This window comes from Nicotiana attenuata, unplaced genomic scaffold (genome assembly GCF_001879085.1).
Source record: "Nicotiana attenuata strain UT unplaced genomic scaffold, NIATTr2, whole genome shotgun sequence".
Lineage (NCBI taxonomy): Eukaryota > Viridiplantae > Streptophyta > Magnoliopsida > Solanales > Solanaceae > Nicotiana > Nicotiana attenuata.
The window spans coordinates 389,983-410,233 of record NW_017670333.1 but is presented as its reverse complement, the minus strand read 5'-3'; the positions used below and the strand labels follow the sequence as shown (position 1 = coordinate 410,233).

At 35.1% G+C, this 20,251-nt stretch overlaps 2 protein-coding genes across 2 annotated transcripts; one reads left to right on the top strand and one right to left on the bottom strand.

The window, feature by feature from the left end:
• Nucleotides 1–7,466: 7,466 nt before the first annotated feature.
• LOC109238000 (protein FAR-RED IMPAIRED RESPONSE 1-like) lies at nt 7,467–9,015 on the bottom strand. The gene is made up of 2 exons (XM_019404424.1): nt 8,801–9,015; nt 7,467–7,992 (listed from the first exon to the last, which is right to left on the bottom strand). Exons 1-2 carry the CDS (start codon nt 9,013–9,015, stop codon nt 7,467–7,469), a joined length of 741 nt encoding a protein of 246 aa, XP_019259969.1.
• Nucleotides 9,016–11,607: 2,592 nt separating this feature from the next.
• LOC109238006 lies at nt 11,608–13,571 on the top strand. The gene has a single exon (XM_019404430.1). It carries the CDS (start codon nt 11,843–11,845, stop codon nt 13,367–13,369), a length of 1,527 nt encoding a protein of 508 aa, XP_019259975.1. The 5' UTR covers nt 11,608–11,842; the 3' UTR covers nt 13,370–13,571.
• The last annotated feature ends 6,680 nt before the right edge of the window (nt 13,572–20,251 follow it).

Sequence of the window (20,251 nt, the reverse complement as noted above, 5' to 3'; positions counted from 1 at the left end):
TCCTGGTACAAAATATTTTGACTAACCAGTGAGCCATGGAGTGGTTGTTCAACAGCTTTCTTGGTTGGAGTCCTATCCATCGTTATGCTTAGATGTAGCACTCTTTTCAGTTTGATTGTTTTATGTAGGTCTAGCATATTTCACTCAAAATATATAGGGAGGATTATAATCTCTCAATTATAATAGCAATTCCACTTCCCAGTAGGAATTAAAGTCTCTTTGTAGAGACCCTATGCAACCATTACACTTCCCGATAGCCATATCCGCTCCTCCATGCGGACATTACACATCCTAGCAGACCGTTCCACTCCTCCATGCATCCATTGCACTTCCTAGTAGCCCCTTCCACTCCTTCATGAAACCATTACACTTTCCATTAGTCTATTAATCCATGTTCGTTTACCTTAGAAGACTTGATTAATCCATGTAAAGATTATTTGATACTTGTTTAGGTTTAGGTTTAGGTTTACGTTCTCTTTTGATTTAGGTTCGTTTAGTTTAGGTTTAGGTTTTGGTTAATGAGCGAATTAATGTCGAGTTTAAACATTTTTGGCAAAAAGAAAAAATTCTTCCTAGTCTTGTTCTTGGTTGTAAAATAGTAGAAAAGAATTGAGGGACTTCTGCACTAAATATGTTGTTAAATGACTTTCCAATTTTAATTGGCTATTTTTAAACCAATAGTCTTCTTAAAATAAATAAATATAACAATAATAAATGGAAAAAACACAAGCAATATTATAAAGAACAATCATATTAGTCCATTACTACGATCCATTTGAAGTCATTACATATAACTAAAGAGAAGAAATTATCAAGCTAAGCATTAGTTAGTCCTAGCTCTTCAACAGAGAAGATCACAGCCCCTGAAGTAGCCTCAACTAGTTCAAAGAGAAGGGCATTCCCTTTCTTCAGATTATTGTCAACAATAAATTGTTTCCACCCATTGACGAGTCTTCTCCGACCACCACTTGTGAGAGTCACAACCCACTCCTTCCCATTACATCGAAGCATTGTTATAACCGAAATAGGAGGAAGATAGCCACATATACTCTTTGGAATAAACTGCAAGAACACAATGTAAAGATAGGGTTCAGGGTTCATTGCTAGTTGGGATAATCAACAGTTATCAAATCATGAAAATTTAAGAAAAATAAAATTACTAGAAAATCACGCTTAATGTACGATTTGGGCACCTTCATCCGAAAGCATGGATAGAATTCTTCTTCAATCCATTCGTTAGCATTCATGTTTAGATTATCTATTTTGCTTAGAAAGAGATGGAGATGTTGTTCTTGTGTTTAAGAGATATATAAAGAGTAAAAACTTTCAATTTCCCTCCAATCATATTTTTACTTTTCCCTTTGCTTCCCTCCAAAAATTGTATTTAACATTTTAGTCAAAAAATGTCATATTGTTTTCCCTCCTAATAAAGAAGCTAGAATAAAAATATATATAATTATATATTTACTATAATATAAATAGGTAATACGTATGACCTTAATTAATGAAATTATATAGACGGCTATTATACAAGCGATCGATATTACTATGAATCACAATGATATAATTATCATATGTTATATGACTACAACCATATTAGTGAATGGACTTATATGGTTGTTGTAGGCCGTTACGTATGACCTTAATATAAACGGTCGATATTACTATGAATCACAACCATAGTATATGCATAGGTAATCATATCAGTAAATGGACCTATACGGTTGCTATAGGCCGATACGTATGACCTTAATGAATGAAATTATATTTATAGACGGTCAATTACTACGAATCACAATGATATAATTATCATATGTTTTATGACTACAACCATATTAGTGAATGGACTTATATGGTTGTTGTAGGCCGATACGTATGATCTTAATATAAACGGTCGATATTACTATGAATCACAACGATAGTATATGCATAGGTAATCATATTAGTAAATGGACGTATACGGTTGCTATAGGCCGATATGTATGACCTTAATGAATGAAATTATATTTATAGACGGTCAATTACTACGAATCACAACGATGTAAGTATCATAGGTCATATTGTCACGACCCAATTCCCAACCCGGTCGTGATGGCGCCTCTCGTGAAGACAAGGCCAGCCAACAGAACATTAACACTTCTTTTAACAATTTCTTAGCATAAACAGGTCTAAATCATAGCTACTGAATAATCATAAGTGCGGAAATAAAACGTAACATAACGGGGAAAAACCATCCCAGACTCAGCCCGATGATCGGGGTGTCACAAGTCATGAGCTATTACAGAGTTTAAATGAAATACTACAAGTCTGTGTCTAAGAACATATTCCGAAGATAAATGAAATACTGAAGATAAGGAAGAAACGGAGCTGTGGACGTCGACAGCTACCTCGTCTCTCCAGGTCCGCCTGGTCTGGAAGGAATCAGCACTCAGGAATGAACTCAGCTATGCCTGTATCTGCACACATGGTGCAGGGAGTAATGTGAGTGCTGATTCCTTCCAGACCAGGCGGACCCGGAGAGACGAGGTAGCTGTCGACGTCCACAGCTCCGTTTCTTCCTTATCATCAGTATTTCATTTATCTTCGGACTATGTTCTTAGACACAGACTTGTAGTATTTCATTTAAACTCTGTAGTAGCTCATGACTTGTGACACCCCGATCATCGGGCTGAGTCTGGGATGGTTTTTCCCCGTTATGTTACGTTTTATTTCCGCACTTATGATTATTCAGTAACTATGATTTAGACCTGTTTATGCTAAGAAATTGTTAAAAGAAGTGTTAATGTTCTGTTGGCTGGCCTTGTCTTCACGAGAGGCGTCATCACGACCGGGTTGGGAATCGGGTCGTGACAAGTTGGTATCAGAGCCAAGCCCTTTCCCCTCGAATCGACCTCCTCGCGCGTCGAATCTGATCAAAACCATAAGGAATACATTACAATAGGCCAAAGAAACATAACCCAATCGAAAATACTCGAAAAACGTCGAAAATCATGAAGTTGGCAAAACCCAAGCCCTGGGCCCACTTCTCGAAAAATTACAAAATTCACATCTCCGGATTCATGAAATTTTGCACACACATCCAAAATCACCTAACGGAACTACTGCAACTCTCAGAATTCCATTTCGACCCCCGGATCAAAATCTCACCCACCAACCGGAATTCGCCAAAATACTAACTTCGCCAATTCAAGCCTAATTCCACAACGGACCTCCAAAATCACTTCCGATCATGCTCTTAAGTCAAAAATCATCCGCCGAAGCTAACCGAATCACCGGAAATCACATCCGAGCCCTCTAACTCAATAGTCAACTTCCGGTTGACTTTTCCAAAACAAGCTTTCCTTAAAGAAACCAAGTGTCTCATTTCCATCTAAAACCAATCCAATTCAACTCGATCACCTCAAATACCGATAATGAAGCATAGAGAAACATAATATGGGGAAAACGGGGCGATAACTCACGTGACGACGGCCGGGTCGTCACACATATGACTACATCCATATTAGTGAATGGACTTATATGGTTGTTGTAGGCCGATACGTATGACCTTAATATAAATGGTCGATATTACTATGAATCACAACGATAGTATATGCATAGGTAATCATATTAGTAAATGGACCTATACGGTTGCTATAGGCCGATACGTATGACCTTAATATAAACGGCTATTATATAAACGGTAGAGTTTACTACAATCACAGCGATATAATTAGCCTTAGGTAATCATATTATTGAATGGACTTATATGGTTAGCTAATCGGACCGATTACCGTATGACCTTAATATAAACGGCTATATATAAACGGTAGAGTTTACTACGAATCACAATGATATAATATTAATATAAACGGCTATTATATAAACGCTCGAGTTTACTATGAATCATACGATATAATTAGCTTAGGTAATCATATTAGTGAATGGACTTATATGGTTGCTATCGGCCGATACGTATGACCTTAATATAAACGGCTATTATATAAACGGTAGAGTTTACTACGAATCACAATGATATAGTTATCTTAGGTAATCATATTAGTGAATGAACTTATATGGTTGTTATAGACCGATGCGTATGACCTTAATCGAAACGACTATTATACAAGCGGCCGATATTACTATGAATCACAACGATATAATTAGCTTAGGTAGTCATATTAGTGAATGGACTATTGTTATAGGGAATTATTAGGTAAATTAGAAAAGGAAAAATAAAAAAAGTCGGAAAGTAGAAAAAAATTCAGGTAAAAATTAGTCTGAAGAAGGAAATAAATAAAGTAGATAAAAAATGTAACTACTGATTTAACCATTTCTTTTTTTTTTATTAAAAAATGATTGTCTTGATGGGAAAAAATAAGAATCCACCTTTTAAAGGTGAGATTCGATCTCGAGACGCCTCACTCATAGATACCCTTACTTAACCAACGCACTGATTAGAACTTCGATCTCTCAACCAACCAAGTATACATTTTCTTGGTTGTATCAGTCTACAAATCACCTGTGGTTGAACAACTTTGTTGTTCCATATTGCATTACTTCAAAAAGAAATTTCTTTTTGTTTGCAGCATATTCCAAAATATTTTTACGTCCACATTCCCGAATCACATAGCTCGGCGGTTCTTCACTATGATGGCGCGCCTTGGTTTATGAAAATGAACATGGGTAAGCGGAGATGGTTCAAAGACGGATGAAAATATTTTGTGATGAATAATAACATCAAGCGGGGTTGGTTAATTAAATATGAGTTGGACGAAATTACACAATTCTGTGTTATCTTCCAATTGCACGTGAAAGGCCGAGGAACTCTCCAAGATCCAGTTGAAATTAACTAGTGTTTAAATTTATGTTTTGTCTTCCTAGTTTGTGTTTTTTATAACTTTTGTATTTTCCAGTAGTATTTCCAGTATGTTTTGGTATGTAATGTGTACTTATTTCCAGTTAGTTTTGGTAATTTTCAGTTATCTATTTGGTATCATTCTACTACCCTAACGACAAACCCTAACTATCTGGTTGGAAAGTGAATAGTCTTCAGTTCAAAAAAGGGTTGGTAACCGAAAAAAATAAATGCAATTCAACTAACACCACATTTATCCCTGAAATAGTAAATGCAAGTCAACTAACACCATTAATTACCACAATTCAAACAAAACCAGATAATAGGTTGTTTTTTTCATTGAAAGGAACAATACACCCTTCAAACAAAACCAGATAGTGTGGCCAAAAATAGATTATTTTTTTCACTGACAGGAAAATTAGGTAGCAATACACCCTTCAAACAAAACCAGATAGCGTGGCCAAAAATAGGTTGTTTTTTTCTCTGACAGGAAACTAGCATTCAATACACCCTTTTTTATCAGGAGGGTGTTTGATATATATTTTTGGACTGACTTGGCCCCTATAAATATGGTCACAAACTCAAACCCTAAAGACCTAAAACACTCACACACTCAAACCCTAAACTATGGATGCCTCTCCCACAATCGTCATATTGGTCTTCTTGTGCTAATGTTATATCTACCCTTTCAATATACAAAAATATTGAAAGGGGAATAAAGAGCAAAAATACAGAAGAAAATAATAATAAAGAATGAACAATAAAATAAAGAAATATTTAACAATTACATTTTGTTAGTGTAGTCCTCTAAACTAAAATGAAGTAATAATAAAATAAAGAAATATTTAACAATTACAATTATAATATCACACGTGTCAAAAAATTCAAAAAAAATCTATCTCAAATCAAATTAAATAAGATTCAAACTTAAATCATCTCAAACTAAATGGTCAAGTCTTCTATCTCCCAGTTTGCTTCATCGTTTAGATCAGGCAAGCCACTCTGTGGTAGTACTGTTGCATCATCTTGCTGTATAGAGTAAATAACACTAATAAGCAATGTATTTTTTGGAAAAAAATATAATAATAATTTGTTATACTTTACCTCAATTCCTTCCGCTAGCCCAATATTTCCACCACCTCTGCCACCACCTCCACCACGGCCTCTACCATCACCTCTACCACCACTTCTACCACCACCTCTGCCAACACCTCTACCACCACCTCTACCCCTCCTATTACCTCTAACTCCACTTCCACCACCCGTTTGTGAACTTCTAAAGTATGAACCAATTCGCCCTCTATATCTATTCAACCTTGGACGTCCACGGGAAGCTACGTATCTAGGATATCTTATATTTCTTCCTTCACCCTCACCCTCACCCTCACCTTCACCCCCACCCTCACCCTCACCCCCACCCACACCATCATGTGTATCTTCCAATTTCCAATCTGGAACTATCATTTGATCATCATCCCAATTCAAAAGGTCTTGCTCCAATCTGTTCAAATGATACTTAACATATAGCCTCATCACTTCAGTGTCCAAGGAAAATATCACAAACCCATTCAAAACGCTTTAAGAGTTTCCTGTACATCATGTATTCAGAACTCATACGTGGGTAACCTCCTAGAAAGAAACGTTTCAAGTGCAGGCGAACAACATCTTTTCTCCACCTTTTTAGTATATATCTCTCATTAACGTTTCTAGTCCTCTTATGAGACAACACCTTAAGTATATGGCACCATAGAATACGTCTTGTTTCAAACCACTTGCAGCTGCAACTTAGATATTAGCCATTACGTGTATATTCAACTGTGAAAATAAAAGGATCTCTAGTGTTAAAGTTTCTGAACGAATAATCAGCGATAATGTACTTCTCCACTCCAGCTATTGCTTGATGGTCTTCAGGGGTGCTGATTTCAAAATGGTACAGTTTCCTTAACTGTACTTGAAAAAATTCAAACACTTCACGAGTATAACATGTTTGAAATTTTTCCTCCCATGCAAATTCTGATAAACATTTTGGTTCAAAGCACCTTGACCTATATTCAGCTTCCAATTCTTTCTCGAACTTAGCTCTTATGGCTAACTCATATTGCTGAATAAATAGCTTCAAAGTGCTTTGGCGGGTGATGAATCCGTCAAAGAAAGCATGCATTCCTTCACTTCTTTGTGTGGACGACATCCCAGCCCAAAAGTGGTCATTTAGGTATACAGGAACCCATTTCTCCTTCTCCAAATAAAGCTTATAAAACCAATCCCTTCCATCTAAGTTATATTTTTCAATATATTCAGTCCATCGTCTCTCAAACTCAGCAACGTTAATGTTATCAAGGACTAAAGCCTTAAATTCTGCCTTTGCAATCTTAGCATCAACAACTCCGCTTAACTTCGTAGGCAACATTGCGAATATGTACCATATACAATTATCTATGTACCGTATTTGGCATCAATGCATTGATGGTAGCCTTAATACTATCACATTGGTCAGTAGATAGCCCCAAGCCATGTAGATAGCACCATTTTTGTAACTTGTTATATCCTCACTCGACATAAGAGCACATCCTAAAAGTATGGACTGCCTATGCTGATTGACACCAACAAATGAAGCAAATGGCATATTGTATCAATTCACAAGGTATGTGGTATCAAGGCATATTACATCATGGAACTCCTCATATGCAACCTTAGAGTGTGAATGAACCCATATGACATTACAAAGTCGACCAAAACTATCCACATCTACGGAGTAGTAAAATTCCCTATCTTTTTGCTGCATGTCACTGAAGAACTTGAGTAATGATTGTGCATCCCCTTCTTGCAACTGAAGCTTTCTACTCTTCAAAATACAATTTCTACAGTCCTTTGGTGTACATCCAAGATTTTCGGGGCCACCAGCAAGTACTTCAGCGACTCTTATATTTTTTGAGGGTCTTAAGCCAACAATATCTTTGGCTGCAAGAGTTCTCTTAAGGGACTTACTAAGCGATCTGTGTCCAGTCATCAATCGGGATAGTGCTGGATCCAATTGATGATTACGTTTTTTAACCACCTTTGAAACACGCCATGGACCATTCTCCTCCAAAATTCCATTTATTCTAGCATGACAGTTCCTCCTCTTGGTAACAAGCTTATTCCTTGGTTTCCTAGACCTATCACAACCATATTGCACATACATAACAATATCACCACCTTTTTTGTTTGATGTTCTTTTGACAATGCAAAACCCCGATAATCTTGCATGTTCTTTGTATAAATCAAACATAATATCCTTACTACTAGAGGTGGGCGTTCGGATTAAATATAGAATTTCGATTTTGATTTTTGGTTTTCGGATTGAAGAAATGACAATCCAAATCCAATCTAAATAAGCTCGGATTGGATTGGATTTTTTAAGTTCGGTTTCGGATTAATCGGGTTGGATATTTTGGATTTTCGGTTTTGAGCTCATAAGTTGACCTGTTTCTTCTTTTTACAAAAATGAATATCCAAATGAAGTACTCATATTAAATTGCCTGAAAAGTTACTCATTCTCATCGCAATCATCCAAATAAAGCATTCAAGTAATGAAATTACTATCAAGAAAATGCAACAGAGACATTAATACGGCCGATAAGAAGTAGTAATAGTAAAACCATGTCCAAATAGAAAGTATTCTGACAGTAACTTAGTAATTAATATTGCATATACGAAATAATTTTTAATGGATAGGGTATTTAACTTATTATTATTGACATATAGATAATGGACTACATATAAAGTATAAACTTTTCGGATTTTTGGATATCGAAAAATCAAAAGTACCAAATCGAACATCCAATCCGAAATCCAAAAATTTAAAAATTAAATCCAAAATTCAATCCATAATCCGAAAATCCAAACCAAAAATCTAAAAAATTCGGATTTCGGTTTGGATTTCGGGTTTGCCCAAACTATGCCCACCCCTACTTACTACTGAACCGCATCCCAGTAATTGGACCAATTACGAGATTTTCTTCATTGAAATCATTAGGCATTTCCCTGTCCTCTCCAACTTCTTCCTCTTCCTCTAAATAATGGCCGTCGTCATCATCATCATCATCATCAGCAGCAGCAGCAACACCATCGTCAACATGATTTTCTCCATCATTGAAGTTGCCGTCTGAATCAATGTCGATCGACTCATCTTCATTCATCAAACTGTCGTCCGAATTCAACCCCAATAATGTGTGTAATGCATTCCTTAGTTGCTCCGACCTAGTTTCTAGGCTGTTATTCGGGTTTAATGGCTCCAAACTAGTTTCTCAGTTAGAATTCATGTTTAGGTTAAGAGAAGGGTGGTGAATTATGTGTTTAGTGAAAGATCTCTTTTGATCAAAACTAGAATCTAGGAAGTTATTCGGGTTACAAAATAAATGGAAAATAATTATGTTTACATAATAGACTTTTGATCTTCCCATCCGTATAAATTACATTTTAAAAAAAATACGTAATTGTATTTAAAAAAAAAGTAATTGTATTTTAAAAAAAAAACATAATGAGCGTATATACGATTACTCCCATCCGTATATACGAAGGCTTTTCATCTTCCCATGCTGAGAGAATGATGATTTATGGGATCAATATTTTGGGAAAATCAAAATTTATTAACTAATTTTGGAGAGAAAAAATGGCCATTAAGCTAAACTCCAAAATAAGGGCTTTACTGGTATTTCACGTGTGTGGTTTTAGTTGGGCCACGCTGAGTTTGGCCGAATAGCAGCACTCTAATACATTTTCTTTGACTATGTAGAACATAAATATATGAGGGGTGGTTCTTTAAAATAATTATGTATTAACCAAAACTAAAGGTAAAATTAGCTAACTAACCTTCATAATTCAGATCACTCATCTTCTCATAAAGCATAATGATACCGGGGACCCACTTAACTTTTAGAGCACCTCTTTGTTGTATCATAGTAACATCTCAAAAAGAAGTGATAATTAAGTTGAGCGCGTTCTTTTGTTAGTTGAGTGCGTTTAAAATTGTAATTCTAAAATATTAGTGTTTTAGTGCATATATATTATCAAAATATATAGTATAGCGGGAGTTATTTTCTAGAAATTTTTATTACAAGGATATAAATTTTTTATGTTTGGTTACCAAAAAATGTTCCTCACAAAAAATAATTTCTTTCACTTATGGCGAATGTTATTTTTCTTACAATTATCTTATCTCTTAATTTATTATTATCAGAAGCTCCATCCAACATTTAGACACTACTATCAATCCTTAAATACTCAAATATTTTATCAACCACTACTCGATTTACTATTATTGTTATTATTATTACTATTATTGTTATTATTATTATATTTTACAATTTAATTTAGTTTACCGCATCTATATAAACGTTATCACTCATTAACAGTAAATGTATATGATTCTGCTTCAGCGTAGAACAAGAATTTATCTTGTGGTCATTCCATCAGTGATGATGACGACGACGACATTTTTGGGCACCTGATAGGGAAGGATTGACGGTGAAGCTTTCAGATTATTTTTTCGTTAAATAGATCCTTAGTACTGTAGTAGTTGTATTAATAACTAATTACAATATCCGACTAAATTATATTAACATAGATATCTTTGTCATCTTAATGCCAAACCAATAATGAATTACCAATGAGCTTACTAGGAGAATAATGATTTCCTATTAGCTCTTAATGATGCTAAATATCAAAAAGAGTTCCTTTCACTTTAACAATGACGCTATTGCTATTTGAGAATTCATAGCAGGTTATTATTGTTGTTAAATTATAATTAAAACAATAGACATTTACTAAAAATTACTTTATGATAGTGATTATATAACTATCTCTTATATTGTCAATACATTAAATTTAAATTAATTTTTAAAATTAAACTCCAGTATTTAAATATGTTTATATTAGTTTCTAAATATGTTAATCTATCGAAAAAAAATTAAGATGCTGAAGTCCAATAGCCTGTTTGGCCAAACTTCTCAAGATGCCAAAAGTGCTTTTTTTCCCAAAAGCACTTTTTTTTCCCCAAACTGAGGTGTTTGGCCAAGCTTTTTTGAGGAAAAAAGTGCTTTTGGGAAGAAGCAGAAGCAGTTTCTGAGAAGCAAAAAAAAGTAGCTTCTTCCCAAAAGCAGAATCAGAAGCAGTTTTGACTTTTCTTCTTACCAAAAATGCCCTTAACAAAATATAGTATATACCAAAATAACCGTTAAACCTATTACTTAGGATATTAATGTATGAATATTTCTTCTTATTTTTAGGATATCTTTCTAATATATAGTGACTTTAGCGGCGAATGCTTTTATATTTGTTGAATGATTTTTAATATATTTAATTTATATTAAAAGAATTAAGTACTTTTTAATTTTATTTTCATATTTTACTTAAATAAAATGAAAAGATTTAATTATTGCATGTAATAACAAATTTTTGAGATTATTTATTTACTTATAATATTAAGTATAAAGTAAATCTATTCATGTCCTTATTCGTAATTTGATACTTAAAAGCAATTTTTGAAAAGCTTGGCCAAACACAAATTATTGTTCAAAAGTACTTTTTAGAGTAATTAGCCAAACACAAACTGATTCTTTCCAAAAATACTTTTTTTAAAAGCACTTTTATAAAAAAATACTTCTCAAAATAAGCTGATTTTTCTGAAACAGGCTACAAATCTCATTGGACATTGCATGTGTTAAATTCCAGTTCTCCGACTATCGGCCTTTTTTTTTCTTTCTATTTCTTTAAAAAAGAAAAAAAATAAACAAAAATGAAAAACCGCGTAGTATTCGGATACTGTGCCTGTGTAGTTGCTCCATGTGACTCATCTCATCTCCTTCTACTTTGACATTAAAGTCTCCTTTGCTTCCATCACCATTCACACACACACACACACAGTACTAGACTTATAAATCTATTGCCACCTTTCTTTTATGAACTTCAGATCCAATTGAGGCTTTAAATCTCATAAAAAAAAGTAGTCATAGAATTCAGTACCATATGGCTCCACTTACTACTCAACAAAGTTGCAGCTTTTCTAAGGTACTTTTAGTACTTTGTCTTGTTTTAGTCTTATTAGATTCTTCATTCATTTCTGCTCAGACTCAAGATCACAACAATGCTTCATCAACAAGAATAAGAAGAATGTTGGAGTTAGACATTGATGATGATAATGATGATGATTTTCTTCAACCAATCAAGAAGAAATCCAGTTCAAGTATTGATGATTCTTCTCAACCAATCAAGAAGAAATCCAATTTACTTTCCAGTTCTAAAAAGAACCAAACTAAGCTCATCAAATCCACCACTAGCTCTTCCAAGAACCAAACAAAGTTAGCCAAGATTTCTTCTTCTTCCTCTAGTTTTGGTTCAATCAAGAACCAAACTAAGCTAGCAAAAACCAAACTTTCTTTATCTGATTCAGTTTCTAGTTCAATCAAGAACCAAACCAAGTTAGCAAAAACCAAACTTTCTTTATCTGATTCAGTTTCTGGTTCAACCAAGAACAAAACCAAACTCATCAACCCAACCCCAGAAGAGAAACTTTTACTCAAATCCCAATTGAAAAAGCTCAATTCCACATCCACCAAGTCCTTAAATCCAAATAAAACTACTTTGTTTTCAACCAAAAAATCCTCCTCAGATCTATCCAAAATCAGTCCTTCTTTTCCCAAGAACAAAACAACCAAAGCAACCACCCCAAAAGACCTAAATGAAGCCAAATCCAACAAAAACACAACAAAGAACCAATCTACAACAAACAAAAATCCCAAGAAAGAAACTACACAGAAGAATTCACAGCCTTATTGGCTAGAAAATGATGAAGATGACTTGTTGCTTGGTTTTAGAGACTTACCATCCAAATTTCAAGAAACCCTTTTGCCAGATTTAGAAAGAATCTCAAAAACCTCACAAGTTTACCTCAACAAAGCCAACAAAGAAATCACAAAAAACTTCAAACCCATTGTAGGTAACAAATATGCACCCACAATTGCCTCTGTAATTTCATTTGCATTCATTTTGATCCCTTTAATTCTTGTTTCTCTCATTTTCAACCGAATCAAAGCCTATTTTTCACTCCAAAGACTGTTAATTTTCATCCAAGTTTATCTCTCAATCTACTTCTCTATTCTCTGTCTTTCTTCTTTGGTTACTGGTTTGGAGCCACTTAAGTTTTTCTACGCTACTGCGCAGTCCACCTACATTTGCCTACAACTCCTGCAAACTCTTGGTTATGTGTTGTACCTCTTGATGCTATTGATGTACCTTGTTTTAGTATTCTCTACTGAGACTGGGCCGATTACGAAGATGATTGGGCTGGCCCAGACATTTGTGGGCTTTGCTGTTGGGCTGCATTATTACATGACGGTGTTTCACAAGGCTGTATTGCGTCAGCCTCCTAAGACTAGTTGGAGAATTCATGCAATTTATGCCACGTGTTTTCTTCTGATTTGTCTGCTGAGTAGAGCTGACAGAATTAAGAAAACTTACTTGGAAGAAGGCGGTGAGGAGGGTAAAAAGAGCTAAAAGTTTTTTTTTTTTTTTTCTTTTCCTTTTAATTCTTTTCTCTTATTACTTTATGAGCTATTGTTTTTTAGTTAGAAAGTGAAAAATAAAAAACAAGATTTTCACTGTCCAACATTATTTCTTCTTTATTCCAATGTGTAATTTATTAAGGTATTGTTATAATAAATGATGCAATTGCAGTAACGTTTGCTGCGTTTTTCAATGGTAACTTATTCAATAACTTAAATACCATAATAGTTGTTCATTTATTGTTCTCTTTGTAATTGTAATATTTAATTTTACTTCTGGGATCACATTCACATGTCTTTCTAGATACCTTGTGCTTTTATTGTCTCACTCACGGAAATAAATCAAAAGAGCTCATAGTATAGTATATATTCCATCAACAACATTTCATCAAAGATGAATATTCAGTTAAAGAATTTAATTAGGTTATTGACTTTACTACTGTACTTCACAACAATAACATTTCCAATAGTTTTTGTCATTGAATTATTCACTTTCTTCATTTAGAGTATATGTACCATTCTTCATGTATTCAATTTTTTTTTTCCACGTGGTGTTTGGTATTCGTATTAGTGCACCGACCAATCTGAATCAAGTCACTAAAATGTTCAACTGATTTTATTGGTCTAGAAAAATAAATTATGGCATTAAATGACCTAGTCCGCAATTTATAAGCCATGTGCCACGAGATTTATTGATAAAAACATTTATTAACAGTTGAAGCACAATATAAAAACACTGTTATTACTTGGAAAGTTAAATAACTTTACACAATACATGTACAAAAAGGATTTAGTTATAAAAATACTGATGTTGTGATACTTATATAACTTCTTATATTATCTAAAAAATAAATAAATACGATAAGAGAATTTCTTCCTCCTTCCTTTAATCTTGTTAGGGTAACATAGGAGTAGGATGAAGGTAGTTAATGATACACGTGCAGGGGAGCATGTAAGAAACATGTGAAAGTGGGATCCGGTGGAAAATAGACATACTTCCTTCGGTTAACTTTAGTTGATATTTTAGTTGTTTTAAGGAATTCACCTTTTTAGTATTAATTAATAATAAAATTGATTATATAATTTATTTATTATATAACAAATATTCTTCGACTCTTTACTCCATTGACAACGGAGTAGGATTAAGGTAGTTAATGATACATGTGCAAGGGAGCATGTAAGAAACATGTGAAGGTGGGATCCAGTGGAATATAGACATACTTCCTTCGGTCCACTTTAGTTGATACTTTAGTTGTTTTAAGAAATTTATCTTTTAACATTAATTAATAATAAAATTAACTATATAGTTTCTTTAATAAAAATATAACAAATATTCTTATGCTCTTTACTCTAGTGACAATTTTGGAAAAAAAAAAAGTTAATTCATTCTTAATATATGAAAAAATCAAATATTGTGAACCACAAAAAAAATTTAATTAAATAGACCGGAGGGAGTAGTACAGAAATCCAGCTAAACTGGAGCGTGTATAGTTACTATCTTAACAAAGAGAGATGATAATAGTTGGGCAAAATAGAAAACTGTATTTGCTGTCCAAAATATATATATATATATATATATATATATATATATATATATATATATATTTTATTAATTATTTTTTGAAGCGCTAAAATTATATATTTCTACGTAAAACTAGATGAGGAAAGGCCCGTATACGAGCCCAACATTGCAATTTTATTAAAATTATTATTTGTTGGTCTTTAGTTAATTAACTTTTGAGGTTTAACAAGTTATATTTTTTAAAATTACTTTTGAATTTAAAAATATTTAGTTTGAAATCGTCTTCATATAGTATGGATAGATGAAAATCATTTAATTTTTATTTTTAAATCGCTTTAAGATAGTATGGATAAATATGAAAATCTTGTAAATATCGATACTTTTTTTTTGTTGTTGTATTATTTAAAAATTAATTTTATTTTCTCTATGAAAACTTTTATTTGAATAAAACAAAATTAATAATTTTCCAAAATGATAAAAAAATTGGAAATGAGCATTTGCACTGCACAAACAGTCTAATCAGCACATGCATAGTGCATTTAAAGAAAAGTTGTGGCTAGAGGAATATGGGGTCCACGTGTACTTTGCATTTAAGAAATACAAACATAGATTTTTATGAAATGACATATATGCTCTTGGTCAACCATCTTTCCTTTTTTATATAATAGAATAAAAAGTATATGGGTACAAAGACATAAATGAAGAGTCAAATGTTAGTTATTTGGGCTCACAGGAATTAAGGCAACCGACGGGTTCGGACAAGGGAGGTGTCGGTGAGCTAAATCTGGAAATTCCAAAACAAAACGTAACAATCCACAGCAGCCAGCAGCTTTGTAAATGGAGTCAGCTTCATCTGCCTCCATCACCGACAAATATATTTGCAACGAAAAAACACAGTGCTTACGTTAAAAAAAACAATTATTTAATAAGTTACTATGCAAAGTGTAATAAGATTTTTGTATGATTTATGTAATTTAACTTGTTATAACAAAATATTTTTACCGTTTATTCTACATTACTAATTAATGTTTTAGTAAATTAATTTTATAATTAGATAAAATTACTTGCAATTACTTTTTACTTGCATAATTGTGTAATTATTTTTGACAGTAAATTAACAGAACTTAAATTCAAACCAATAAATGAATGATATATTTTGTATATAATCGTTTAATGCTTAACTAGAATTAATAAGTTACATTCTCATCTAATTTTAGTTTGTGCAAATACTAAATGCGACTATTTTTTTTTTTACTTTTAAGAATATGTTTTTTTTAATTCCTTAATACAATCACTATAATTGGGCATGGGCGAGGGTACATTTGGACTGGATCTGTGATGAGTCAAGACAAAATTCTAACAGACTGAAAAGCATGTCATGGGTCGTTGATCAACTCTAATATCTTATGTTCGAAGCACTGCAATATTTCAAGCATTTCCTGAAAATGTTTTACATTTATAAACTATAATGTCCAGTCCAGTCCAGCCCGCTAGTGATATTATTCGTTCTAGTCCTAGATCCTCACGGGTTTAAAACGCATCACTAGGGTCTACGGCTTATTAATTTATAAACCCAGCATCCTTCTTGTGTTTTACCGATGTGGGACTCTGTCTAAAGTCCAAGGTGTTTACATACACCCCCTCTTATGGGCTCAGCGTCATCGCTGAGGTTTGCCCCATCGCTTGGGATACGCCTACATTTAGCACTAAGGTTTGCCCCGCCTGATCGGAATTTTCCTAAACTCTGTTAAACTCCGACCCACCATCGGCAAGGCTGACACAAGAGTGGCTCTGATACCATATGTAACAACCCAGCCCGCTAGTGATATTGTCCGCTCTCGGCCTAGTCCCTCACGGGCGTCACTAGGGTCTAAGGCTTGTTAACTTATATACCCAACATTCCTCTTGTGTTTTGCCGATGTGGGACTCTGCCTAAAGTCTAGGGTGTTAACATAATACCAACTTGCCCCCCTCCTCCCAAAACTATGTGAGACGTGATTGACACTAAACCCTTGCCATTCGTTGAGCGAACCCTGTGCTAGTTGTGACATAACTTCCAGCTCAATGGCAAAAAAAGAAATATGCTTAAATAACAGTTCTAGTCAAGTTGCAATTCTAAAACTGTTTGATAAATGATAAGTGAACGATAAATCTCAAATATCTTAATACTGACTCACTAACAAGTCATGAGCCTATGGAATCTGATAAAACTGAAATACATAGCTTACGAGGCATTCCCCAGAAATAGTATAAATGTCTAAAAATAAATAAGAGTCTGAGACACGCCTGCTACCGCTGGAATGAATCAACAGAGTCTATCAATTGAATCTAGAATATCTCTTCTAGCCACGTGCCCTGTTATCAGCGACCTCAATACGTGCCACACAATGTAGCAGGTTTAAACGGGTTAAGTACCACCAAAGGATATCCAGTAAGTCTCATAAGCCACCTCCTAAAAAGGCGAAGCGAGACGTTCTGGGGAAAATATGGAACAAAACAGATACACGGAAATTCATATGAAGCATATAAATTTTCATAAACAAGTAATGAGGTAGAAACTGAAACTATAAGCTCAATTGTAAGCTAAAACTGAAACTTAACATAGCAACTCAGTGTGAGTGTGTGTGTCTATATATATATATATATATATAAACTTTTCGGAAAGTCATTACGCATGTGACCCTGTGTACGTGAGTATCTGGGAAAACGGGCGGGGAGTATCGGCCTATCTCCCCAACAAATAATTGGCACCTGCGAGCATGGGGTGGCTAACCCTGGCATCATGGCACTCACGCTGGGGGAGGTTGACCACTTCTCCCTATTGAATGCGCTCACATTAATACATGAATGAATGTTGAACTGAATATTGAACTGAACGTAAATATCACCAACAAATGCATATAACAGTGGTAATATACGTAGGCATGTAATTCTGTGACATATAAAGTCATACTGAATAAGAATGAAGTAAACTGAGTATTGAAGCATAAAAAATCGTAAATTAGATTTATCGAACAGAAGAAGTACGAGGATTTATCGAACGCTTGCACAAGCATACACGTAAATAAATAACCCATATCGGTCTAAGAAGATGAATCCTAATATTTTGAACACTTATATGTACTCCCGTGTACTTGCGTTATGTGTGAAAGTCATCATGTTGGTACGTGAGTTGTCCGTGCTGTCATGAGTCATTTTTATTGTTGGCACGTGAGTGGTTCTTGCGGATATTAGATATTGTCACCTTCTTGGAAGGTGAGTCGTTTGTACGGTTATAAGTTGTAATGTGGGAATAAGGTGCCAAATGATTATGGTTAATGAATTGGGACCCATGATTTGTGATTTGAGGTTTGATACCTCGTGGAAATTCTTGGAAAACCTAGTGTGAAAGCGGTTGTTCTTATCGAGTTGTTACTTGTTTTTCCTTTATTTTGTTTTACCGGATTTAAACTGTGTTCAGTTTACTCTAAAGTGTTGTTACCTATTTGTTCCCTGTTGATAATTGTTGCTTTTAGCTTCCTATTACAGGCATTGTATTAGTATTGTCATCATGCCTAGCTTTATAGAGATATCATTCCCTGTTAGTTCTACATTTATACTTGTTCAGGTTGTTTAGTCTAGTGGGTGTCTTGGTCGTTCCTCGTCATTACTCCACAGATGTTAGTCTTAATACTTACTGGGTGCCGCTGTGGTATACTCATGCTACGCTTCTGCACATTTTTGTACAAATCCAGGTGCCTCAGACGTTGTTGATTATTAGCTAGCTGGTCAAGCAATGATATGGAGACTCAAGGTAAACCTGCAGTTGCGTTCGTAGGCCTCAAAGTCACTTTCTGAAACTTCATGTTGTACTATTTTTTTCTCTTCCGGAACAGTTGTATTTAGGGATTTTCTAGCAAACTCAGTAGAGATTATGACTTGTACTACCGGTTTTGTGATGTTATTTCATGTTGTAAATGTTGGGTTCATTTAGAAATATCCGATTTCTTCTTAATAGTTCTGTTGGTTAATTTCTATCAATTTATTCAGTAAGTATTAGGCTTACCTAGTGGTAGACACTAGGCGCCCTCACGACATCCTATGGAGAGAAATTGGGGTCGTGACAAGTTTGTATCAGAGCTCTAGGTTCATTGGTGCTACGAGTCATAAGCGAGTTTAGTAGAGTCTTGCGGTTCGTACGGAGACGTCTGTACTTATCTTCGAGAGGCTACGAAACAATTAGGACAATTTTACTTCTTTTATTCCTATCGTGCGAGTTTATTGATCGCGGAGTTTGAACCTTTGTCATTCTATTCTCTCACAAATGGTGAGGATGCGAGCTGCACTTACCGACGATGCTGCCTCCATAGCCGGTGTTGCTAGGGGACGGGGTAGAGGCAAAAGCCGAGGAGGAGCCCGTGCCTTAGCTAGAGCACCTATCTAGTAGCTCTGGTTGGGGGACAGGTACCGAAGGTGCCTGTTTCTACTCGGAACTTCAGGAGACTTTAGCACAGTTCTTGAGCAAGTTTGGTACCATGGCTCAGGCGGGGTTGATTCCGATTGCACTAGCTACTTCACAGATCGGGGGAGTAGCTCAAACTACCGCTGCCCGTACTCCGGAGCAGCGAGTCCACGTTGGTCAGGTTCCAGGTGTCATGCCGACACAGCTGTTAACCCAATTAGGCTCGTGGTTAGGGCAGCAACATCTGAGGAAGAACAACATAGACCTCTGAGGTTCAAGAAGTATTACCCTCCTACTTTCAGTGGTTTGGCTTCAGAGAATGCGTATGGGTTCCTAGGGGAGTGCTAGCGTATTCTCCGCACTATGAGTACTGTGGAGATGAGTGGGGTTGCTTTTACTACGTTCCAGATTAAGGGACCGGCATACCAGTGGTGGCGAGCATATGAGTGGGGTACTCCGCCGATGCAGCTTCACTTTCATGGATTCAGTTTTTAGAGGTGTTCTTGAGAGAGTTTGTTCCCCAAATCCTTCAGGAAGCATGGCGCGTGGAGTTTGAGCAGTTGTGTCAGGGCACTACGTTAGTGTCAGAGTATGCCGTTAGATTCAGTGATTTGTTCAGACATGCCCCTGCTTTGGTTTCTATATTTAGAAAGCGAGTCCGCAGATTCATTGAGGGGATCAATCATGATATTCGGTTCAGCATGGCTCGAGAGTTAGAGTCAGATGTTCTATTTTAGCAGGTAGTAGAGATTGCTCGCCGATTAAAGGGAATACGGGACCAGAAAAGAGAGGGCATGTAGGGTAAGGAGAGAGAGGACAGGGAGGCTAAGAAGCCTCGCAGACCGGGAGGATCTACTGGTCCCTATTATGGGGGCAGGACACTCCATGGTAGATGTTTTGTGGGTCAGCCA